This window comes from Canis aureus, chromosome 13 (assembly GCF_053574225.1).
Source record: "Canis aureus isolate CA01 chromosome 13, VMU_Caureus_v.1.0, whole genome shotgun sequence".
Taxonomy (NCBI): Eukaryota; Metazoa; Chordata; class Mammalia; order Carnivora; family Canidae; genus Canis; species Canis aureus.
The window spans coordinates 22,263,884-22,288,642 of record NC_135623.1 but is presented as its reverse complement, the minus strand read 5'-3'; the positions used below and the strand labels follow the sequence as shown (position 1 = coordinate 22,288,642).

The following is a 24,759-nucleotide window of genomic DNA, read 5'->3' as shown; positions in this document are numbered from 1 at the left end:
AAGATTTTATTTATTTATTCATGACAGACAGAGAGAGAGAGAGAGAGAGAGAGAGAGAGAGAGGCGGAGACACAGGCAGAGGGAGAAGCAGGCTCCATGCAGGGAGCCCGACATGGAACTTGATCCCGGGTCTCCAGGATCAGGCCCTGGTCCGAAGGCAGGCGCTAAACCGCTGAGCCACCCAGGCTGCCCCCCCATCACATTTCTATTTACCCTTCAAAATCCTACCCAAAACCTGTCTTCCCTAGGAAGCCTTTCTGAATTAGCTACCCTCTTCTCATGACCCCGGTATGTCCCTATGATTGCTCTTATCATCCTATATTGATCACCTGTTCTTTTTTTTTTATTTTTTTAAGGTTTTATTTATTTATTCATAGAGACACAGAGAGAGAGAGAGAGAGGGGCAGAGGCACAGGCAGAGGGAGAAGCAGGCTCCATGCAGGGAGCCGGATGTGGGACTTGATCCCAGGTCTCCAGGATCACACCCAGGCTGCAGGCGGCGCTAAACCACTGCGCCACCGGGGCTGCCCTGATCACCTGTTTAGCTATATTTCCATTATTCGCTGACGTATAACAAGCCATCCCAAACGTAGTGGCTTAACACAATTTATTATTTCTCATGATTTTGTTGGTTGACTGGGCCTTTGTTCATTTATGCAGTTCATTCAGCTGGAGGACTGACTACTAGGCTGAAAAGCCTCACATTCTGGGAGATCAGGGTGCCTTGGTTCTCTTTCATGTGGCCTCCTATCCTCCAGTAGGCCAGATCAGCTTCTTTACTTGGCAGCCTCAGGGCAGTGTCACACCAAGAGGGTGAAGGCCAAAACTGCAAAGCCTCTTGAGGCCCAGACACTGGAACTCACACATTACTTGGCAAAACAAGTCGCAAAGCTAACCCATAATCAAGGGATGAGGAAATGCAGCTCTTGACAGAAGGAGCTGCAAAGAAGTGTGGCCACATTTAATCTATCACAGTGAGCATGACTGTTTCACGAGACTGGGAGTTCCTCCAAGGCAAGGACCTTGTCTCATCCTTCTTTACTCCCTTCCTGTACTCAAACGTGCTTAGCCCAGTGTCCTTGTCTTCAAGGGGTTAGATTTGCAAATAAATAATTATAGCCCAGTATTTTAAGTGCTATGACAGTTATAAATAAGTTTCTGGGACCACACAGTATAAAGAGGGACAAATCAGAGCAAGCTTCATGGAGGAGGTAACAACTGAACAGGGCTTCAGAGGACAAGTAGGAGTTCACTTTGGTGGACAAAGAAGAAAATCCGCCATTTCAAGGCAACCCTGTGTGCAAAGGACATGAGGAATAACGGAAGGATGTATTTGGGGACCTGCTGGCAGTTCCGTTTTGTTAGTGTGTAAAACCCACAGGGAATTGGTAGGGGGTGAAGCTGAAAGTACCCCAGGGGCTAGCTGGGTATCCCAACCCCTGATCTTTGTACAATGCCTGGCATGTACTAGTTGATCAGTTAAGTTTGATTTTTTTTTTTTAATCATCAAACTAGATTTTGAAAGCGGAGGGTAGTGGTTCCTGGTTTGGATTCCCATTTACTTAGCTTCTGCTGGGTTACCTAACCCCCTTAACCATGACCTCATTTTACCTTCATAGCAACTGTGCATGCTAGGATTCACTGCCCCCAATTCACTGCTAAGGAAACAGGCCTAGAGAGGGGATGTGGCTTTTTTGGGAACATGTAAATTAGGAGTAACAGAGTCAGAATTTGAACTGGAATCTGTCTGGCCCTGAATCCTAGATTGTTTCCCAGCTCTGCACCAGGCTCAAGGGCTTCCCACATAAACACCCTTCTCCCCTTCCCACTGGTATCTCTTGCAAGGCTAGACCCTGTGCTGGGTGACTAGATAGAGATGACCCTACCCCCAGTAGAAGGGACACACATGCAAACAATCACAATACTCAAGACCAGAGGGAAGCCAAGGGATGGGGAAAACTCGGGGGAGTTTTCAACCTTTGGGGAAAAGCGAAGCCTTCCCGGAGTCCTGAAGGGATGAACAACCATTTACCAAGCAGGGAAGATGGAGGCATGGAGGATAATTAAGTCCAGAGCCCAGACACTCAGCAAAGCTGAGTGTCAAGATGGCAAAGGAACAGAGCAAAACTGGTAGAAGAAGGAGAGTCTGAGGGAAAAAAGCAGGTCACATAAGGCCCGTGTGCCAGGCTGCAGATCTTCTAGGTGGAGAATCACTGAAGGATTTAACCACGTTGCGGGGAAGGAGACGGGGTCAATCTTGCACAATACAAAGATCACATTGTGTGCAGCCTGAGGGATGGGTCGCAGGGAGAGAAACCGAAGGCCAGAAAGCCAGATGAGAGACAAATTCTGAGAGCTCAGGGACTACGAACTAGAGCAATAACATTCAAGACAGCTGCAGCCACTGAGGCAGCACGCTTCGCAAGCCTTGTGGGGGGCCCTGGGGTCACCCGGCTGACCCACACGTGGCCCCACCCCTGGAGCGGTCAGCGCCCCATAAAAATGTGTAGGAGCTACAACGAAGAGAGCGATGGAAGTACTCTAACGGGGGAGGGAAAGAATTTTGCTTAGGCCTGGAACGAGGAGTCGGAGCTGCACAGAGGTGGAGAGAACTTTGAGGAGACCTTTCAAGCTGGGCTGTCCCACATCTGCGGCCGGATTGAAGGAGGGTGGGGCCGGCGGGTGCCCCCCCCCGGGTGCCTCCCCCCCCCCCCCCCCCGGAACCGAGCCCCCTGGAGGGACGCGGAGCCCCCTGGCGGGACGCGGCTGGGGGAGCCTAGGCGCGCGGTGCAGGTGAACCCTCCAGAGGCTGTCCCACGGCCTCTAACAGTCCCCCCGCACCCGCAGAGAGCCCGGGGTCAGGACACACGGTGGGATCGCCCGGAGCCACCCGGGACCCAGGCGCCCCCCCCACCCCCCAGCAGAGCGCAGGCCGCGCGGAGGCGGGGTCCCGGCCGGGGTCCGACGCGAGGCTCTGGGCCGGAAGACGCCCCGCGCGGGCAGGGGGCGCGGGGGTGGCTGGGAAGACCCGGCGGCAGCTGAACCTCGGGCCGGTAGGCTTGGCGGACGGTGGGAGGGGCCCCAGGGCGGCCCCAGCCGGTTGCTACCGGAGTACGAGCAGCTGTTTCCTGGTCCCGGTCCGGCCGCCGTGCCCCCACCCCCCCCGTGAACTTTCACCCCGGCGCGCGACGGCAGCGGGTCACGTGATCAGGGCCAACATGGCCGCCGCCGCCGGTGGGAGCTGAAGTGCCGCCGCCGCCGGGCAGCCGGGGGGAATCCGCCCGCATCGCCGCCCTCGCCGGCCGGGCGGCCGCAGGGCCCAGAGCGCCAGAGACCGGGGTTGGGGCGGCACCGTGCGGCGGCCACGGGGTCCCGTTAGAGCATCCCCCGGCGGCTATGCCGAGGGCCCGGAGCGGCCGGCGGAGCAGGGGGGCCGGCGGGAGGGAGGAAGTAGGTTTGTTTACGGGCTGTTTGGGGCGGGGCAGGCGGGGCCCGGGGTCTAGTGCTGGGGCGGGGGCCAGGGCTCCAGGCCGCGCTTGACGCTATTTTTTTTTTTCTTTTTTCTTTTTTTTTTTTCTTTTTTTTCGCTTCTGCTCGGGATCTTCTCCCAGACCTTCCTGCGAGTGCGAGCCAACCGGCAGACCCGACTGAATGGTGAGTCTTGCCCGGCCCCTCCCACCGCCCCACCCCCGGCCTCCTCCCTCCCTCGCTGCGAGCGGCTCCAGGCTCGCCTGGGGCTCCTCGACATTGGGGCCCTTTGGCTCGGTCGCAGTCACCGCGCATGAGAACGTGCTAACCGCGGCGGCCGCCCTCAGTTTCCCCGTCTGTCTAATGGAGGTTATGGTTCCAGCTCTTGCCCACGCCTCTCTAAAGGCCTTCAAGAACCCTGGCGGGCAATAAGTACCAGAGAATGAGGAACAGGCTACACAATTCCACTCGGGAGCCCAGCTTTGAATTTGCAGACTGCTGGGACCTCACTGTACAAGCCGGCAGGGCGCTGGAAATGTTTTTCTTCCAGTTTTTAATCAGTGCCCAGTAGCGTGAATACAGCCTCTCTGCTGAGACTTGACAATGCAGTGAGATCTGGAGTTCCCACGGCAACAGGAACTAACTCGTCCCAGGGCTCTTTGAGTTATCAGTCGGCCCACATTTCACAAAGGTGATCAGCGTGGGCCCGACAGCTCTTAGAGGCCTTCTCTGAAAGGACGTCGTGTATGCACTACCTGGTGCCCCCCCCCCCCCCTTTTGGATTCAAACCTCTAGAGCATTACTATTTGCTGAACACAATTGGATGATCCTAGTTTTTTGTGCTGAGTAGGGTGTGGTACATCTGGGTGCCGGCTGCAAGGGGCTGAGGGTCTCTGGGCCAGCTGGTAAGTGAGCGAGGCTATGGACAGTCACCATCCCCAGGTCCTGCCACTTGGTTTCCGCTGCCTGGCCCAGCCCCGATCCGGGAAGAGGAAAGCTTTCGTTATGGGCTGACACCATGTTAAGCGTTATCATTATGAGGCCGCTGAGAAGAAAGTAGGAACATATTTTGTAGATAAGGAAACTGTGGTTGGAAGAAGGTGAAGGTGATTTGTTTAAAATCACGTAGCTGGATTAGTGAACCATGATTTAGACTGAAGTTTACCTCCACAGCCTGTGCTTCTGTACCCATGTCATGCTACCTCCTTAAGCAAATACAGACCTTTCCCTACCTGTGCCTTTAGTAAGCTTAGTTCAGGACTTCCAAAATGAATGGCAAGTTAAACCAAACTGACCTTGCATATCTGAGACTATTCAGGTGGTGTCCAACCCATGAGGGTGCCTTCCTGGCGTTATAAGGGACCTCCTGTTCTGAGTGGCTTGGGCAAGAACAGCGTCCAGTATCACGCTCTCCTTGGCAGTTCTGTAAGATTGATTTCTTTATTCAGTCACCAACGTCTATCATAGGCCCTTTGAATTGGCACACTGCTCCACATGGTCTTCGAGAACCGTCAAGGTCCCTTGCCTTTCTGATGTTTAGCATCCCTTCCCCATCCCAGCACAGGCTGCAGGGTGCCATAGTGGCTCAAGCCTGAAATTCCAAGGGTTAGGATGGTCAAGGTGGAGGGATCTAGATCTTTGTCTACAAACCCAAAGAGATCACTAGAACATAGTCCCCTCTCCTGTAGTGAGAACACAGGAAATTGAAGATAAGGGTCAGGCTACAGACCAAGACTTCTCAAACTCCATGCCACCTCTGGTGGGGTGATGGCTTTCCTATTGATTTGGGTCTTTCTAGAGCTACTATTCTGGAGTTGGAGTAGCTCCCTGCCTCTCAGACTCAACAGGAAAGAGGTAGGTCCCCACGTGCACATTCTTACTGCCCTAGCACACTCAGGGATCAGTCTTTGTTGCTACTCTCAAGTCAGTGGGGGGAACTGGGGAGACCTCTTAGGACAGGAGACCATTTTAACCTGTGGAGGGAGGCCTGATTTCTTATCCTGCCTTTGCCACTTTTTAGCTACTCGAACAAGTGTCTTGTTCTCTCTAAGCCTTGAGTTTCTTCTGTTAAAATGGTTAATGCAACCTTGCTTTCAGGTTGAACATAGAATTAAACAAGCTACCCTTGTAAGGTATTTAATGCTGAGTCTGATACACAGCTGAAGCTCTAAATTGTAACATCAGCTTTCACCTGTGTTCCCCTCCCTAAACAGAATTCATGAGCTTTCCACCAGGGTCAGTGTCCTTGAGAAAGTTTTTCCTGGCCCTACAGGGGGGAACCTTTTTCTCCCTGGCTGGTTCCCCCCCACACACACCCCCCCCAATCAGTCTGATCTCAGAGTGCCTAGCTCTGCTCTTGATAGTGCATGAGGAAGGTGGCAGTCCCTTGTTTTGACCCCTTCCTGCTTCAGTGACAGGAGGGCTGCGGAGAGGGATTAGTGAGCTAATTAGAAATGATTGCATCTCTCAGCATTAATTAGCAGTGCTGTGGGCTTACAGTGTGCACTTTGGAATTGAGCCCCCTGCGGGACAGCATGGCAGGCAGCCGTCTGCCTCAGGGGCCTGCCAGCCCCCTGCACTGATTAGAAATGATGGAACAGGTTTGGGTAGGCACAATTAAGGCTGTCTTCTCAAGTAGCTTGGGCTCTCTGATTCAGATCCTCTATACCTTTATGACTGGTCTCAGTCTTCTCTTCTGTAAAATGGGACCAGTGGAGTGCTTACTTCGGCAGCACATACGCTAAAATTGGAATGATACAAAAAAAAAAAAAGATACAGAAATTAGCGTGGCCCCTGCACAAGGATGATATGCAAATTCATAAAGCGTTCCATAAAAATTAACAAGGGATCAGTGGACATGAGAGAAAATCTTCCTGAGGAATTCTAAGTAGGATACTAAGGGCTGTGCCTCAAGGCCCTTGGCCCAAGAACAAAGGGATTTTAGGTGAGGAGTGAACAGCAGGCCAAATTGGCCCCCCGGGGGACCTTGGGTTCTAGCCAAGAGATGTTCTCTATGGGAGCCCATGGTCTTCTGGGCTGATACCTAGCAACTTGGAGTGTCTTTGCTCATTGGACCTACTGAGCACTGCTGGTAGGGAGGTATGGGTTGAAGTTGAGCCAGCTGTGGCCAAAAAGTGGACACTTTGCTGCCCTAGCACCAATCTCCTTCCCAGGTGCCCTTGGCAAGGCCCAGTCCCCAAAGGAGCAGAAGGTGCTGCATAATGAGGGCCAGATCAGGCACTGAACAAAAGGGCTAATGGCTGCCAAGAGGTCAGGATGTGTCAGTTCCACTGGGACCCTGGGAGCTACAGTGACCGTCTGCCTGTTCTGTGCTTTGTTTTCGGTTTCTCCATGCAGCTCGGATTGGGAAAATGAAACGGAGGAAGCAAGATGAAGGGCAGGTATGTCCCCTGTGCAACCGCCCCCTGGCAGGATCGGAGCAGGAGATGAGTAGGCATGTGGAGCATTGCCTTTCTAAGGTAGAGGGGCTATCACTACCTACCTCTTCTCCCCTCCCTCCCTCCCTTCCCCTGACACTAGCTGCTGGCTGCCCCCAGGTTTATGGGCTATGTTGGGGTCTCCATGTGGGCTCAGCAGCTTCTTCCTCTTTGTTCTTCACCCTCTTCCTTTGCTTTTACTCTTCTTCCCCTCCCCTGGGGCTCCAGTGGAAAATTATTGGGAAGAGGCCCAGATCTTTGACTTCTAGATTTGTTTACTTGAAAGGAGCACTGGAGCCAGGAGCCCATCTGGCACACCAAACTGGGGGCCAGGCCTGTGCCTTCCTCGTACACTCTGGGGAGCAGGTAGTGTGGCCTGGGACCCGCATGATCCTACTCTGCTCTTCACAGAGGGAAGGCTCCTGCGTGGCTGAGGATGATGCCGTGGACATCGAGCACGAGAACAGCAACCGCTTTGAGGAATATGAGTGGTGCGGGCAGAAGCGGATACGGGCCACCACTCTCCTGGAAGGTGGTTTCCGAGGTACAAGCAGCTGACACATAAAGCAGTGGCACTCTGGTGGCCAGGCCTCCGCTGGGGATCCATCTGTTGGGAGCTGAGAGGCCAGGGCCGGTGGCTGGTCATCCATTCCACCACGTGGGAACCGCTGCTGGCGGGGCTCCTTTGTGACCGTGCTGCCTGCCTGTGATGTGCATATTAAAATGGATGTATTTGGGTGGGGAAATGGAATTGTGAGGCTGCAAGCTAGGAGTGACGAGGGGGGCTCTCAGCCTCGGGTGATGCATTGAAGGTGACAGCCAAGCCGCGTTAGTACCTGCATAAAATATTAAAGGGACGGTTATGCATTTATCACTCCATCCCTCTTAAGGCTGATAAATGAGAATCCAGCAACCTGCTGTACACCTCCAGCACTGGGGGCCCTGAGGGCTTCCAGGCAAACACATTGGATTTTCCTCCTCCTCCTCCTCAGCCCCATGTCAGGGAAATCAGTTGCAGAGGAGAGAGTGAGTTATGGCAAAATCTGACCTCCCATGAGCTTCATTGGTGAATCTAATTTTAGCTCTGATCCCATCCCTTCTCCCTGGGCGCCCTCTGCCCTGCAGCAAGAGGGGCCTAGGCCCAGCTGCTCGTTGCTTCCCTTGGGCTCTCTCCCGTGCTGCATAGGGGTCTGCAGGGCTTTGCCCAGCTCCATTGCCCTGCCAGCTCCACAGGGGGACATGGCTCAGTGGAATTCTCCCACCAAGGGGCTCAGCTCAGTGGAATTCTCCCACCAGGTCGGACAGTAGACCGACCGGTTGGATGCCTAGGGTCATGTCCTCTTGTCAGACTCCCCTGCTTTGGGCAGGAGGAAAGGGAAAGAGTCTGCCGCCTGGCCTCTAGCTCTCCTCTTTCTGTGCACGAGCACAGCTGGCACTGTAACTTACGATCATTAAGTGAACCAATCTGCTTCCCGTCTGCCTCCAATTCCCTGGGCAACACCCTTGGGAGTACTGGTGGGTCTGGTCCCCGGGGAATCTCACAGCAGCTGGGCAGAGGGTCTCTGCCTTGTTGGGGCCATGCTGTGTGGGCTGGTCCTGAGGAGCGGTCTCCATAGCACCAGTGCAGTGCAGACTGGACACGTGAAGGGCTCCGAGTCCAGGTGAGGCTTTCTGCCTCTGGGTTTCTCTCCATCCCCCAAGCATTTGGGGCAATCCAGAGTGTAAATCAGTACAGTAAATCAGCCCAAACCATTGCCAGAGCCTGAGCTGGAGAAAGTTCATTTGCCATTTCATTCTGGTCCTAGAGTTTTAGAGTGTGTGAGGCCCTGGGAGGATGAGCAGCAAAAAAAAACGAGGATCCTGGGAATCGCACACACAGGTGTCTGGTGGTGGCCCATGCAGGGTCTGTTGCAGCATGCCGCCCTAGGTTCACTCTGTTGGCAGCTGCAGATACTCACATCTTCCATGACTGTGGCAACCTCTTAGGTTTCCTGGCACAGAACTGGACCTGATGGCTTCTGGGCACCAGACAAGGCTTCCAGGGGGTAAAGCTGCATACATGGGGCCTGCTGGTTTGACAGAGTATTTCCCCTGCGCTGGGACGCACTTGCAGAGCGGGTGTGCTGTGCTCTTAGGCCCTGGGCGGGTGTCAGTTTTCCCTGAGTGTTTACAGTGTGAGGTTGTTCCTTTCAAGAATTCCTGAGGGTAGTTCAAAGGGGGGCTTTTCTTTGAGCGATTTGGAGAGCGAGAATGAGAGTGAGGCTTGAAGAGGGAGCAGGGCCGGAGGTGCCTTTATCTGCAGAGAATGGCTCCAGCTTGCCTGATAGAAGCTGCTGCCGCCTCTTAAACAGCTTAGTGCAGTCAAAAGACAGGCAGACTTGAAAGGCTGTTTTACAGCAAGATCAGCAGGGGCCACGAGGCAGAGAGCGGGGCGCAGTGGAGCAGAGGAGGCTGAGGCTCCTCGGTGGGGGGGCGGGAGGGGCATCAAAGGAGACCCTGGTTGATCCTGCCTGCCTCTGCCCCTGAAACCCTGTCTGCAGAAGCTGGCCATCTGTCAGTCTACCCTCCCTGGCCAGGACCGGTAGGCCTCAACTCTTGGGGGGTTGGGTGTGGCCCCGCCAGGCGGGCTGGTGTCAGTGCTGCGCATTGATCGCCCGCCGGGCGGGCCGGGCCGCAAGCCGGGCAGCGCGTGCTTAATGTGATTGAAAGGCAGTTAAAATGGCGGTGACCTTTTCAGGAGGAATTAGATTGCCTGCCAAGACCGGTTAGAGGGAGTGATAACGCCGGCTGAAGAAGCTGCCCAGCCGACTTCAGAGAGAGGGAGCAGAGGCAGGATGAGCGGGCAAGTGGTGAGGCCCATTTAAGTGGCACTGTGCGTGCTGACAGAACAGAGATTGCTGTCCTTGTTAGATATGAAAGAATTGAAGAATTGCAGATAAGTTCCTGTATCCGATCATCCCCTATCCCTCCTCCCAGACCAGAGCCCCTTCGTCATCCTCAGCAAAGCTTCCCACCAAGCCCACTGGGAACTGGTCTGATGGAGCAGATCTGTTACCTTGAATGTGATCTGCTGTGGAGCCAGGGAGTGAGCAAGAGTTTTGGTGGAGACACTTGGCTGAGGGGAACAGGCCTTGGAGATGGACCTGTGGCTATCGAAGGCAAAGCCCAGCTAGCTCAGGCCCTGGATTGCTTGGAGTTGGAATCTAGAACAAAATGAAATACCAGACAGAACAGGTAAGTAAGCACCAAGATAGGTCTAGCTAGGACTAGATCTTTAAGAGGCTAAAGGAAATAAAGATTTCAAGACAGTAGGTTGGAAGACCTAAAACATTGGGAAATACGGTGGCCTTCCCAGTTCTCAGAAGTCATGGACTGTGCCCGAGCTGCTGACGTCCTCTCAGAACCCAAGGGATGCTCAGTGGCTCCTGCCGTTTCCTCCACTGAGCGTTAGAATTGCATAAAGGGTGGCACAGGGCCTGGTGCTTCCCCAACATCTCCCTGAGAGAGCTTAGCAGGTAGAAGAAAAAGATCCTCTTCTGGGACATCATGCCAGCATGGGCAGAGCAAGGGGCCTCTAGGCTAGAGCAGCAGGCCTCAGGGAAACCTAATTACACAGCCCTTTGGGACAAAACTCTCCCATCTGTAGGCAAAGGAAGTATGTGATGAATGAGCCACACCTTTCCTCTTTGCCTGTCTCTGGCCCCTGGATCCTAGAAGAGACTTATGTTGAGCTTTCATCCTTGCCCTGTATTGGTTGCTAGTGAAAGTTCACCCCGCTGGATTTAAGGAGCCTGGAGCCCGTCGTGTCTGGAATGGACAGGCTGGAGAGAGGACACAGGAATGGTTGGTTTCAGAAAAGGTAACAGGGATGGGGCAGGCACAAGAGTGTGGTGACATGGAAAAATTTCCCGGGAGGCCACACAGGAACTAGAAGGTGCCGCAGCTGCATCTGTGAGCCCTGACAGGAGGCACACTGCTAGACTCTGTGCCTGAGCACGTTTGAATCAAACAGGTGGAGGGGAGGGAGAATGAGGCCACTAGAGAATCAGCTGTGCAGGCGTCTGCCCTGCGACTGCATCTTTCTCAAGTTCCCGTCTCAGCTTTAGGCGGGTTCCAAGTAGCCAGGGATGAGATCTCACAGAGAGGACAGGCAGGACAGCTAAAAGACCTGGCAGGTCTCCCGGATGTTTTGACCAGCTGTGGCTTGCTAAAACCACCCGATTCTGGGTCAGGAGGTGAGAGGTACTGGGAGTCCCAGGGCACAGAGAGCTAGGCTCTCCCCTAGCCGCTGCCCCCTTTAGCACATTAGTCCCCAAAAGATGGGAGCCCCCACGGCTACAAGCACCCCCCAGTGCAGCCCCGCTGCTTGGTCTGGTCAGTGACAGGTGCTGGAGCACCGGTGGCCGTCTTGGAGTGGGGATGGCTAGGGCTTCTGCCTTCTAGCTCCCTACTGCCTTTAGTTCTAACTGCTGCCTGGTGGGAGGGGTGAGGAGAGGTGGCAGGGAGCAGGGCACCTTCTGTCCCCTGTGGCAACTGACGGGGATTTAATCGCCTTTTGGAACACAATTGTTAAGCTGGGACAGAGGGAGTGCAGGCAGAAGGAGCAAGTATCAATGGTTTTAAACGGCGTCTGTCTCTCTGCGTCTCTCCTGACGTGAGGCAGTGAAACGCGTTATTGAGGAGGCCCGGAAAGTGGCTAAGTGCGTTTGACACACGCCAACTCCCTGCCTCCACACTGGATAATTGCATTGTCAACTGTTCAGCGAGGTGGCAGGTGACACTGCAGGCCGATTGATTGTCCCGCATCGCAGCTCCCCAGACTGTCAGCTCCCCAATCGATGGCGTTTACACAAGACACCGTAACTGCATCTGTAACTAATTCCAGTGTAAAACTCTCCGGAAGCTGCTGCCCCAGTCTCTCCCCCCGCCCCTCCCCTCAAGAGCATGGCCTCTGGAGGGCCCCAAGACTTTCCTTTCTCCCTGGGCTCAGGTTTTGTTAAGAGCCGCAGGTGAGGAAATTGATGGCTCCTTTATTTTGTGGTTTCGGGTTCCAGGACGTTAGTGTCCCCAGTAAACGGGCATCTCCAGTTTCTCAATCGATCACCTAATCAATTGATTAAATTAACACTGATTTTTTTTTCCCCCTTTTCTCCTTGATGACCCAGGAAGAAATGAGTTTATGGGAGAGGGGTCATTTTTATAAAATTTAGACTTGCTTATCATTTCTGCACTTAAATTTCTTCTGTTGCTAAGTCTTCATTTGGAGGGAAGTGGTTTTTCACACTGCCTGCCCTCCCAGAACCCACTCTGCTGAGCGTCGTTGACAGTCAGGCTTAGCTTGACTGTAGACAGCAGCCCATCGCGTTGTGCCACTTGAGGTGGGGTTGAGCCCCAGCAAGGGGCCTGCCCTGGTGACTAGAGGGTACTCCAGGTCATCTTGGAGGTCCTGGGAGCTGAGTTGCTTCCCTGGATAGCAGCAGCAGGAGTGGCAGCTTGCTTGTTATCCCCAGAGCTACATGGAACAGGAGCCAGAGGCTTGGAAAGGAGCTCTGTGTGCCATCTTGCCTCTGAGTACTGGCTTGGGATGTTCCAGCAGCTGAGAACATAAAACATCTATGGAGCCTTCCTCTCAAAGCAGGGGGGGAGGGCAAGCTGGTGGGGGCGCTGTCTGCATAAAACGGCTTTATGGCAGTTTCTTTTTATTATGATTCTGCCAGAAGTCAGCAAGTGACATTTCATTAAGAAAATAAAGTTTAATGTGCTGGGAAGGAGATTGGAGCAGGCTAGGGCAGCATAAGAGGGAAATTGGCAGTAGCAGCCTGTTCTGAACACCTGTGGGGGCAGGGAGAGGTTCCCTACACCTGTCTGCACTGGGGGATGGGGTCAGGGTCACAGCATGTGTCATGCTCCCCGTCCTACCTAGCTGGTCAGAGGAGCAGGAAGTCACCTGCTTCAGGCCTCAGCCTCCTTTCTGACACAGGGCTCTCGGGCCCTACCAGGTTGGGGCCAGCCATCACTGCTGTGGGCCTGGCCAGCTCTGCTGGATGATGCTGAGACCACAGCAGTGTATCATACCTGGGTTTTGAATCTGGTGAGGGACCATGGCAATACAAATAAATATGATTGGAGTTGCCCGGGAGTCTGGGTGGACACCAAGGAAGAGGACAGCTATGTAGAAATACCTGGGGACATCTCTGCCCTCAGCACTGGAGGGTACAGATCAGGTCTTGAAACTCTTGGGTCTCAGATGCCAAACCAGGCAGAGGATGATGAGTTCAGTAAAAGTTGAAAGAATGTTGCTGGGGTGAGTTCATTCAGGAGGTATTTCTGGAGCAGCTATGCGCATAGGCACTGTGAGTTCATAGCAGGAGGCATGGCTGAGCTGGGTCAGACTTGTGAACAAGCCAGCCGGGTTTGTTTTGTAGACCAGGAGGCAGAAGAATTAACAGGATGTACAAAGGCAAGGGCACAGGCTTGGGGAAAGCTCCTGTCCACTGGAGCAGGAGTCCTGGTCAGGGCCTGGCAGAGGAGAGGACTTCAGGCCACAGGGCTGCTCTCTGTGTTGAGAAACTGGGACTCTTCCTGGCAGCCTTGTGGGACCCTGCTCTCAGCTTCGCCACCAGTTCTTTGCTTTCTTTTTTGCACACTCACCAGACAGGGCTGGGCAGGGCCAGGCTGAGGAGAGGATGTGAGGCTGACTGCTGAGCTGTGTGTACTTGGGGGAGGGGGCGTTGGCAGGGTTCGGGGGCACAGGCTGTAAGTGAACCTGATAGCTACATTCTGATTGATGGCGGAGTTTGTCTCCCAAACTGTCAGAGGGTTTATAGAGGTGCCACTCACCCACAAGGAGGGAATTGCTTGTCAGGACACCTGGCCGTGAACAGGAGACAGAGCTGTAACTTGGTGTTTTCTCAGCTTAATGGCCCTGCTGCTGACCTGCCTGCTGCCTCAGTGTGTCAGTTTGTTGGTGCCTCAGTGTGGAGGGGAAATGAGGATTGTCAGGGAGGGGTGGAGCCAAGGCAGTGCCTAGCGCCTCTCCTTCCTTCGTGCTACTTGCCTTTGGGATGGACGGAACTTCCGTGAGACCAGAGACTGGAAGCGTAGGTGGCGGAAGGAAGGTCAGGAAGAAAGTGGGCTTGAAAGATGGAGAACATTCCACATGGAGTGAAGAGCATGAGCAAAGGTCTCAAGAGCAGGACATACGGGCTCATGTGAGGTGCAGTACGTTGTCTGTAGGCATAGTGCTCATGGAGGGAAATGAGCAAAGGTGGAGAAGTAGGTGCATCCACATGTTGATAGATCTGGCTGAGATTATACACCTGGTGGGAGCCATAGCTGGTTTTGGAGCCAGGAACAGAAGGGTCAGAACATGTGGCAAGCAGGATGGAGGAACAGATGAGAGGCTTGAGGGCCCCCTGTAAGACTGTTGTCCTGGTGAGAATGGAAAGAACGACAAGAACAAGTTCTGGAGCTTCCTCGCCTCTGAGGGTTTCCTTGCTGATTCTACCTGCCACAGATTCCATTGTTCTCATCTCTCTGTGTCCTGGCGGGGCTGCTGTGCCTGCCAGGGGATGTGGTGTGAGACCACTGGGAGGAGGAGGCAGGGGCAGGGAGGGAGAAGCACCTTTGTGGCCCCTGACCCTGGCTCTCAGGAAGGGTGATGGGAGCACAGGGCAGGTAAGGAGCCCAGAGGTGGCTTTGGCAGCTCACCCGTCCTTGTTGGCCAGGGGTTTGCCTGAGGCTGGGCCAGATGCACCTTGGTAGGGTCAGCAGCTTCCTGGCCCATGGCCCTGCCTCCATGCAGCCCGGTTGCCTTTGTGGATTGCTCTGAGAAGCAGGTGTGCGTGCCTATCCTCCCTCGTCTGTCCCTTCCTAATCCCTTTATAACTGCACTTGTCCAGGAATCTGGGCTGAGTGAGGTGGAGATGAATAATTAATGTCAGGCGCTTCAGACACCAAATATTTGAACAGCTGCCTGGTGTTTTTGCTGGCAAGGACCTGGCGGCCAAAATCAGGACGTTGGCTGGGGGTCTTGCAGTGTGGCTCTGACTGGCCCTAGCCAGTTTGCTCTTCCCTCTGATGGACTGTCACGGTGGACCATGGGCCACAGGGGATGCCCAGGTCCTCGGTGCGAGTGGCTTCTTCGTAGACCTGAATTTCTTGTCCTCTTTCTGCTCGTCCTAGACCTGGAAGACAGGTGGACAGCAGGGCCAGCTTGAGTGTCTCCTGAGGACCTGACGTAGTATATGAATGGGCTAGTTTATGAGTAGAGGCCACTGGGAGCAGCGAGAAGTGGCATAGGAGGAAGAGGAAGAGATACACAGAGTGAAAGGGATTGAAACATCAGAGCCAAGAGCACCTGAGTAATTGGCTCTCTGTGTTCCAGGCCCAAATTTCTATCTGGGCCTCGCCTGGCCCCAAACCTGAGCCCTACCTAGAAACAAAGAAGGGGCACCCTTGGCGTCATCTTGTTGGCCCCTGGCCCTGCTCACATCCTGCTTCCCACAGGCTCTGGCTTCGTCATGTGCAGCGGCAAGGAGAATCCGGACAGCGATGCTGACCTGGATGTGGATGGGGATGACACACTGGAGTACGGGAAGCCGCAGTATCCTTGGGGCATTGTGGGACAAGGGGGGGGCTGGTGGGACAGGCCAAAGGGAATTTAAAAAGTAGCCAGCACCTCTACCTCTGGTACTTGCTCATACCGCCCACCCCCGCTTGGGGTCAGTGTAAAAGCTTTAACCTTCATGGCCTACTGCAAACTAGGATCTGTTGTCCTTGACCACCATGCCAGATACACGGAGGCTGATGTCATCCCCTGCACAGGCGAGGAGCCTGGTGAAGCCAAGGAAAGAGAGGCACTTCGGGGCGCAGTCCTAAAGCAAGTGTGGGCATAGGCTTGGGTGGGTGGGGTGGGATAGAGGGATGGGAAGTCCTGAAGGCAGGGGTCAACCCCGTACCCACCCCAGGGCTCCCCTTTAGGGCTCCCCTTTAGGAGCCCCTTTAGGGCTCACTCTGTTTTCTCCTCCTCTCCCTAGTGGCGGCCCTCCCAGCACACGCATCACGCCTGAGTTCTCTAAATGGGCCAGTGACGGTAAGTCCTGACCCACCTTAGGAGTAATGGGGGAGAAGGGACATCCTTTGGGTGGTGGTGACTGACTCAAGCCCAATCCCTCACCTGTGCTGCCCCGTCTGGCCAGAGTATGAGTTGCCCCTCTGTCCCAGCAGAGATGCCATCTACCAGCAATGGTGAGAGCAGCAAGCAGGAGGCCATGCAGAAGACCTGCAAGAATAGTGACATCGAGAAGTGAGTGTCTGGCCAGGAGAGAGGGGCGCCTGGGAGGGCAGTGCAGGGGGTGGGGGGTGCTCTTTGCTAGCAGAAAGGTCTGCTGCCAGGGCTCCTGGCTCTCCAGAGCACAGCTTAGTCCTGCAGCCCTGGGCACACGACCGGCAGGGGGGCCCAGCTGGTGCTAAGCGTGACTCTGTGAATTGATCGCTGGGCCACTGCCCTGGGAGTCCTGGCGGAGGGAGGAGCAGTCGGCCTGCCTGCCTGCCCGCTGCGGCGGCCTCCGCCCGGGAATGTGATGTATGGCTGCCCAGCCCAGCCGGCGCACTTGATTCATCTCTAGTTTCTGTTTCTTAATCGGGAGCTAAATTGGTTTCATTTTTCTTGTCCCGGGTGGCGCTCGCAGTGGGTTTTAGGCAGGAGCATTGGGTCTCATCACTTCTGGTAGGAATTTTTGGCCTGGGTTCAGTGGCAGGGAAAGGGGATCTGATCCGTTAGCACTTTACATGGGGCTGGGCAGCCCCTGGCCTGGATCCCCAGGCGACACAAGGACTTGGAATCAGCCGAGCGTCTTACTGCCTTTCCGGGAGCCCAAGCAAGGCCAGCTCTGGCCCTAAGAGTGGCATTGTCCAGTTCTGGCTGCCTGGAGTTGCTGCTGTTGGCCACTGCTTACCTCCCCTCACCCCACCCCTCTCTCTCTGCTGGAGGCTAGGTTGCCTGGGGTTAAAAGGCAGCCTCTTCATTCCAGGGCCAGTGTTCCATCTTGCCTCCTGCCAGGAGAGTGGATTGCAGGCCGGTGCAAGGCCGGGTCGGTGGCCCAGGGTCACCTCCCATTTGTTTCCCTCCATTTTGTGTTGTCATAAATTCATTCCAGCCCGTTGTGGTTGATCAGTTTATCTCGGCTGGGGCCGCGAGTGCTGCTGGCATGATGTATGGGCCGCGGCTCGGGGCCCGGCTGCCCATGAATCACCGCAGCTGCTCCGTGTCAGTGCTGGAGCGGGCCGCACGGGTTCGGCGCAACCAGCTTGGGGGGGGGAGGAATGACGTATGGATGTTTATTTAATAATTCTCTCCTACTCCAGCTGAGCGGGGCGGGCGGGGCCGCAAGGGGCGCCCACCCTCGTCTGGAGGGGCTGCTCATAAATCAGAAAGACAAGATCATTAATCAGGGATGGCGCCCGAGGGGGAGGTGGGGGCCAGAGCCAGTGGCCATCCATGAAGGTACTACCTACCCAAGGCTGGGGGAAGTTGCAACTTCTGTCCCACCTGTGTGAGCACAGGCACCAGTAGGTGAGGTTCTCTGGGATGAGTCATAGACTAGCCCAGGTATATGCAGAGATCTCCACTGGGTCTGGATCTGCCAAGATTAGGACTCTCCAGTCCCTAGGACTTCTCTCTTCCTGGTACAGAACGTGTGTTCCTACCCTAGATCTTTTTCACAACCCAGGGGAAGCAGGAAGGCGGGATGCCATGGCTTCTTCCAGGAAATTTTCCACCCCCTGCCCTGGATGGTCTCTGGAATAACAACTCACAAGCAGCCTGGGTCAGGAACTAGAGAATTGGGTGTCGCACCAGAACAGAGATTACAGGCCACGTGTATGCTGAGCAAATCCACGATAAGGTGGGCTCTGCAGTTGGATGTGGCCTGTGGAGCTTTTGAAGATGAAGCAGGGGATGGCTTCATTCTCTCCTGGCCCCATCCTTTTTGCTTTTCTAGCTCTAACTCGTCTGATACAGGGTTTGAGAGTGCTCTGCTCTGTTCTGGGGTCGGCCTGTGCCCCTAGTTCCAGGCCTTAGTTTCTCAGTTTTTAAAATTACTGCATAAGGGGCACCTGGGTGGCTCAAGGCTGAGCATCTTCCTTCAGCTCAGGTTGTGATCCTGGGGTCCTGGCAGCCTGCTTCTCCCTCTGTCTTCTGTGTGTGTCTCGTGAATAAAAAAAACAGAATGTTTTAAAAATTTAAAAAATAATAATAAAAATAACTGTGTAAGGGCAGCCTGGGTGGCTCAGCAGTTTAGCACTTTCCTTCAGCCCAGGGCATGATCCTGGAGACCCAGGATCGAGTCCCGCGTCAGGCTCCCTGTGTGGAGCCTGCTTCTCCTTCTGTGTGTCTGCCTCTTTCTCTCTGGATCTCTCATAAATAAAACCTTTAAAAAAATAAATAAATAAATAACTGCGAAAGACGAGGCAAATGTCCAGCCTGGTTCTTGGAGAGCAAGGGAGCACAGCTACCTTGTCCCCTTGTCAGGAATTTACCAGCAGTCCAGATGAGGATGGCACACATGGCGTTGGGCAGAGTGCCAGGGGAAGCGTCAGCTGTGCCAGTGTTTGTAAGGTTCGAGAGGGTGGTGAAGGCCTCCAGATTGGAAAGTCAAATGGACCCTCCCAGAGAAATCAGCCAGTGCAGACCCTTCGCAGCTCCCCTGGAGAGAGGCAGGGCAGAGAGGGTCCGGAACCCGTGGAGTAATAGATGGAGGGCATCCCTGATACAGGGACAGCCATCAAGAAGTCACATTCTTTGTTGCTGCTAGTGCATAAGAGAGAAAAGTCAGAGATCAGAGTTTGTTGTTGTCCATGGAATGTTACCTACCATCCTCCCCATGCCCCCCAGTACTGCTTAGGCCCAACAGGGAAAGACCACCTGTAAGATTTCAGGTTTTTTTTAAGCCAGTTGTCTGCTCCAGGCTGGCAGGACGGGCCATCGCTGCCCGCACGGCACCACGCTTACGATTCTCCCTCAGTCCGCTCTTACTTCCCCTTTAAACCTCGGCTCCTCCCTGTCACAGCCTCCTCCAGGACGCCCAGCAACTTCTGGTTGTCACTGAGTGTGGCCCCCGAAGTCTGCCCAGATACTGTCTCCTTTCCCACTGGAGCACGCTGTGCTTGCCCACGGGCGAGTGGTGCCTGGGCCTAGAGACCCAGCTCCTCCTGGGCGTTGCCAGTGCGGTAATGGTAGTCACGTAGTTTTTGGTTGATCACAGCATGGGTCTGCGGGGTTTGCATCCCACCTCCCTCACTCTGAGCCAGAGGCAAGCTACTTAATGTTCCTCTGCTGCTTTAGTTTCCTCGTATATAAAATGGGAATATTACAATCTCCTCATGGGGTTTTTGTGAGGTATAAATAAAATAATTTTTAATCCCTCTCAGTACAATTTCTGGCATTTAGTAAGCGCTTAATAAATTTTGGTTCTTTTATTTGTATTATTATCATTATTATCCCCTAAGGCCCATCTCTGGTAGCATCTTTTCTGTTCCTTCAGGCAGCATTCTTACTCTTCCCCATCTGGGAGCTCCTCTCGGTTCTGTTCACTTGTTTTAGAAGGGATGGGAGGGATCCCTCCACTCCTTGAGATAGTCCTGGCTCTTCACTGTTCAGTACCGCGGCCCACAGAGCCTTCTGGAAGTTACAAGGACTTTCATGGGCAGGGCTTGAACCAGCAGGTGAGGACTCTTCAGGGCATCCGATGTGCCCAGGAAGAAACAATAAGGAGCCCTTGAGGCCTATGGCCCAGGACCTGGATTCTGTGAGACTTGTGCAGTCCCCACATCTCTTAATTACGTGGCATTTCAGTCAACAAACATTTACTCGTACTCATGTGCCCGCCGTGGGGCTCATGTCCATAGACCGTATTGGTAGTGTGAGCAGTTTGCCCTTGGGAAACTACGTCTTGCACAGGAGACCAGGACGTTTGCAGCTGTGCCTCTGTGTGGTCCGGCGCAGGGTGCTGGAGAGCACAGGGCAGCAGCCACCAGCGGTGGTGCTGGCAGAAGGGTCAGGAGAGGCTTCTGGTGAGTTAGGTGGGGTGGTCCCGAGCAAGCAGAAGGTGCCGGAGAGGCCAAGGGAGTGAATAACGGTGCTGTGTGTGGGCAGCTTCTTCTTTGGTGGATGGAGCAGCACGTGGTGGATGGCTAGACCGAGGAGTTCCTGGTCAGCTTGTGAGGGGTTTGGTAGAGCCTTATTATTCTGAGGGCAACTGGGATGTTGGAAGTAGAAGTGGTCAGATTTGCCAAATTCTAGGTGCTAAGAGAATAGAATGAGGGATCTGGAGGCAGAAGGGCCATTCAGGTCAGCGGTGGAATCGGGGGAGAGATCATGAGGGCCTGGACCAGTGGTGGCAGTGGAGAGACTACAGAGAGACTGAGAACGAGGGGACAGATTGGAGGGGTCGAGGGGACAGTTGGAGAATGGCTCCCAGGTATCTGGTTTGGAGGCGGAGGAACTAGGAGTTCAATTCTAGAAGGTGGAATTTACAGATAGGGGATTTGGGCAAGCAGGGGGCAGGGACATTTGAGAGACATTTATATATGTGTGTGCTTCTAGAATTCAAGGGAGGTGTGGGCTGGAGGTTCAGATTAGAGATGCCAGGCTGCTGCCTGCCCAACCATGCCGTCCTCTTTACAGAATCACCGAAGATTCAGCTGTGACCACGTTTGAGGCCCTGAAGGCTCGGGTCAGGGAGCTTGAACGGCAGCTATCCCGTGGGGACCGTTACAAATGCCTCATCTGTATGGTGAGAGAAAGGGAACCTGGGAGGCCTCTGGTCAGGCTTCAGTGCCCTCTGGGGGGTGGACAGGGCCTCTGCACTGTGATCAGAGCGCTTTAGAGGGCGGGCCAGCCTCAGGGTGACTCCTTCTCTGCCCCCTCCTCCCTAGGACTCCTACTCGATGCCCCTCACGTCCATCCAGTGTTGGCATGTGCACTGCGAGGAGTGCTGGCTGCGGACCCTGGTGAGGTGGCATGGGGGTCGGGGAGTGGGTGGCTGTTTCCGGTGATGCTTGAACCTGCTTAAGGGGAGGGAGATGCACACGGCCAGGGGAGCACGAGCCTCGAACACAGCGGCGGGAAGCCAGGATAGTCACCCCCCCAGGTCCCCCCACTCTTTGCTCCCCCACCAGGTTTATTAAATTCCCTCCCTCCGTGGGTTCACTGCCTGCCCACCCCCAAAGCCCACTCTCACACTAGTGGTGAGATCCCGGGTCAGGAGGAGGCTGAGTGTGGGTAAGCAGGACCGGGGCCTCGGCCCCTCCCCCTGCCATTACTAAGCTCCTTCTGCTCCTGCCCGTTCTTCGCTCCGGAGCAGCCATTAAAATGTCGCCCGGAGACAGCAATAAAAGGCCCGGACGTGGGCTCTGTGTCCTGATCAAAGGCCGCATGTAATCTCGTTAGGGCCGCCGCAGCCACAGCTGGACCCAGCCTTGTTCTCATTACCGGGGCTCCCGCTGCGGGGCTGGCCAGGCGGGTTTGATCCTGGCGTCCCCCCAGCACAGGAGCGTGCCTGCCTGCTTGCAGAGGCCGCCCGTGCATCCCCGGCCTGGGCCGGCAGGACCAAGGTGCCAGCGCACAACTGGTGCGGGGAGACGTGGCTGCAGGCCCGGTGCTCTCCCGAGCAAACATGCGGCAGCGTGTCTAACCGGAGCCCCCCTGTTCTCCCTGCAGGGCGCCAAGAAGCTCTGCCCTCAGTGCAACACCATCACAGCGCCCGGAGACCTGCGGAGAATCTACTTGTGAGCTAGCCACCCCTGGCAGGCCTTGCCTCAAGCAGCCCCGCCTGCCCGCCTCTGTGACCTGACCCTCCCCCTTGTACATACTTGCACACAGGTTCCCCATGTACATACATGCGCGCACACATGCCCACACATGTGCGTGCACGCACGCACACACAACACACACACACAGGACTCTGGAGCCAGAGCGGAGGCTGAGGCCCAGGCCCTGCCTGCTAGCTGCCACTAAGCCTGGGGACCATACCTGTTCCAGGTCCTGTTCCCAGGGTAGGGCAGAGAGGTGGAGGTGAGGGGGAGTAGTGGGGCGAGGCTCCTGAGATCCAGCCCCCAGACTGACAGACGGACAGACAGACATGCAAACACCAGACTGAAGCACATGTAATATAGACTGTGTATGTTTACAATGTTGTGTATAAATGGGACAACTCCTTGCCCTCCATCCCCTCCCCTTTGGTTGTATGATTTTCTTCTTTTTTTAAGAACACCTGGAAGCAGTGTCCCCTTCAGGGCTGGCTGGGGGCTCGGCCCATCCACCTCTCAGGGTGCCTGCCTCTCCCCCATGGTATCCCTCTCCCTCTCCCATGTGCTCGGTGTTCAGTGGTGTATATTTCTTCCCCCAGACATGGGGCACATGCCCCAAGGGACACGATCCTCTCCTTAGTCTTAGCTCCTGGGGCTCTTTATAAGGAGTTGGGGGAGTGGGGAGACACAGGAAACGGGAACCGAGCTGAAGCAGGGGCTGAGATGGGGCCTGGAAGAGTGTGCTCCTGGCTGCCCAGCCTTCTGCCAAGAACCATTTCTGGGATTAGGACTGCTGTTCCCAGGAAAAGTGGTCTCCCCCGCCCCTCCCATGGGCCCCACGGTGTGATGCTGTGTCTGTATATTCTATACAAAGGTACTTGTCCTTTCCCTTTGTAAACTACATTTGACATGGATTAAACCGATATAAACAGCTGCTGCCTCTGTGTGTGTGTGCAGGGAGGGGTCTGTGATGGGGCCGCGTGGACAGGGGGCAGGTGAGGGGTTAATTCCTGGCAGCAGTGTAGGGGAGAGGACTAGAATGTGGGTGTGCAAAGCAGTGTGGGGTTGGTCTGTTCAGGGGGGCCCTGGAGCACTCTGTCAGGAGTGGGGGTGGGGCCGGGGACCTGGACTCCTCTGACTATTGATGGGTAGGGGCTCCAGGTTAATTCCTTATCGATGCAGAATCGTCAGCTCATTAATCACAGAAGAGGTCAGAGCTTGGGGGTACATAGCTCTATGCCCCAATCTAGAGCAGCAGCAGCTATGAGCTGGGCAAAGACACAAACCCCAAGCCTCTAGACCCTGCTAGTCCCCTCAAATGAGCCACGGACCAAAATGAGCATCTCAGCCCCCAAGGCTTTCTTGCTAGTGACCAACCAACACTCCAATAGAGCTACTGCCTGGATCCTCAGCTGGCTACGGTAGGAACCCCCAGTTGTCCAGTTGGACTCCCGTCGGGAACAGAAGCTGGGCAGCCAGCACTGGAGATGGCACCTTATCAAACTCATCCCTGAGGCTGCCTACTGCCAGTGAGTCATCTGCATCCTGAGTGCTCAGGTGGGTGCTCAAAGCTGCAGGTGAGTCCTGTCCTTTACACATTCTCATACCCCAGGCCCAAACTCCATCTTCCCAGGACCCCCCACCTTAGACACCCCGACATCTGGGGTGCCTGTGGTACATTCTACAGAACAGGGCCCAGTTGGCAGCTCCAGCCTCCAGCACCCAGGTGACAAGTCACCCTGCTTGGAGCCCAGCGAAGGCCCTGCATGGCCCCAGGCCCAGCCTGATGGCACCAAATATCCTGAATACAACAATCCTGGGGCCTAAGATTCTAGGGAATGTCCGTGGCCTGTCACAGCAGAGCGGCCCCGTGGGGTTAAGGTTTTGGAAGGTAAGTAGGTAATGCCCAGTCCCAGTGGGCTGGCTCCCCTCAGGTCTCGCTCGACTCTCCCCTTGCCTTGCCGTGGGCTCCATAGGTCCCGATGGCTGGTTACTCTCCCCACCCCCAGGGTGGGGGGCATATGCTCTCTAAGAGAGGACTTAACCCTGAGCGAGGTCGTGAAGCCCACCCTGCTGCGGGATCCTGAGGCCTGGTCTCATGGCCCAGGCAGCACTGCCACCTGTTGGCCATGGCTAGGAATGCAGCCACACAGCTTGGGGATCAGTGGCAGCGCCCCGAGGGCCCAGAGGCCTGACAAGATGCACACGGAGTCGGCTCTGGAGGCAAAGGGTGCGTCAGCCCGGAGAACCTAAGGGTCAGCTCCCTCACTGCCAAACTTCCAAAGCCCATCCCCGCCCCGCCAAGTCCCCGAATGCCACAGTAAGCTCAGTCAGCTGACCTTGATTACCTACTACGCGCCAGCATTGTGCAGCAGGGACTGACAGCCCGAGCGACGATGGAGAACCCCGGAAGCCACCCCTCCTGCCTGGAGATGATCCAAGCGGGTCTCTTGAGGAGATGGGAGTTCGTTGTTTTAGCCAAATGGCTCCTGGCCCCAGTTCTGGTCTTCGGGGCTACTCACTTAGCTCGCCCTGGCTCCTCCTGGCACTGAGGGCTTCCTACCTGCCTGTGAAACACCCTGCAGCTTTCCTGGACCAGTGGCTTCCTGGCGAAGCGTGGGGGGCCAGGCAGGCCTGCCTCCTCTGCATCCTCAGCTTCGCATCTGGCTCCTACCTCAGACTCTCCAGCAGGGAGGAGAGAGCAGCGTCTCCACGTGAACTACTAAGTGGGGTCTGTGCGGAGCTGCTTCATGCTGCAGGGCCTCGCTCTCCCGGGGTTTTGGGGCAGAAGCAGCGCCCGCACCAGCCTGACCCTATTGTCTGGCACCTCCCTGCAGGGCTCACCGTCCTTCCAAGAAGCTAGAGACCAACCCTGAGGCTCATCAACCCCACTGTCCCCACTTGGTTGACCCTACAGAGCCTAGAGCCACAGGAACCAGCAGCCTGCGCGCACCTGCCCACATGCAGCCACTGCGAGACTCCTACGTTAACCCGTCCAGGCGCTCCCGGGATGCCGGGACAACCAGTCACCGCGGCAGAGCTT

General features: G+C 55.3%; 1 protein-coding gene, 1 long non-coding RNA gene and 1 pseudogene across 8 annotated transcripts in view; 2 read left to right on the top strand and 1 right to left on the bottom strand.

Annotated features, from left to right (window-relative positions):
• RNF220 (ring finger protein 220) overlaps positions 1–22,647 on the top strand; it is a 235,858-nt gene extending 213,211 nt beyond the window's left edge. For 4 of the 6 annotated variants that reach the window (XM_077845269.1, XM_077845271.1, XM_077845272.1 and 1 more), the window contains exons 6-15: positions 3,612–3,654; positions 6,826–6,947; positions 7,317–7,449; positions 15,414–15,510; positions 15,700–15,786; positions 15,944–15,999; positions 16,134–16,212; positions 20,593–20,701; positions 20,844–20,918; positions 21,628–22,647. In XM_077845269.1, coding sequence (XP_077701395.1) covers positions 3,612–3,654; positions 6,826–6,947; positions 7,317–7,449; positions 15,414–15,510; positions 15,700–15,786; positions 15,944–15,999; positions 16,134–16,212; positions 20,593–20,701; positions 20,844–20,918; positions 21,628–21,699 — 873 coding nt within the window. In that variant the 3' untranslated portion in view covers positions 21,700–22,647. Of the gene's footprint in view, positions 1–3,204; positions 3,451–3,611; positions 3,655–6,825; positions 6,948–7,316; positions 7,450–15,413; positions 15,511–15,699; positions 15,787–15,943; positions 16,000–16,133; positions 16,213–20,592; positions 20,702–20,843; positions 20,919–21,627 lie in introns of those variants that run through there. The other 2 variants (XM_077845274.1, XM_077845273.1) reach the window with 2 other exon arrangements.
• On the top strand, positions 6,185–6,306 carry LOC144282792 (U6 spliceosomal RNA; annotated as a pseudogene).
• Positions 7,163–21,075, bottom strand: LOC144282098 (uncharacterized). Of its 2 annotated transcripts, none has more exons than XR_013350446.1 (3): positions 16,084–21,075; positions 8,352–15,091; positions 7,163–7,741 (listed from the first exon to the last, which is right to left on the bottom strand). It is a non-coding gene; the product is annotated as an uncharacterized LOC144282098 (long non-coding RNA). The 2 variants fall into 2 exon arrangements; XR_013350445.1 differs by having other exon boundaries at positions 8,352–14,336.
• Positions 22,648–24,759: the final 2,112 nt, after the last annotated feature.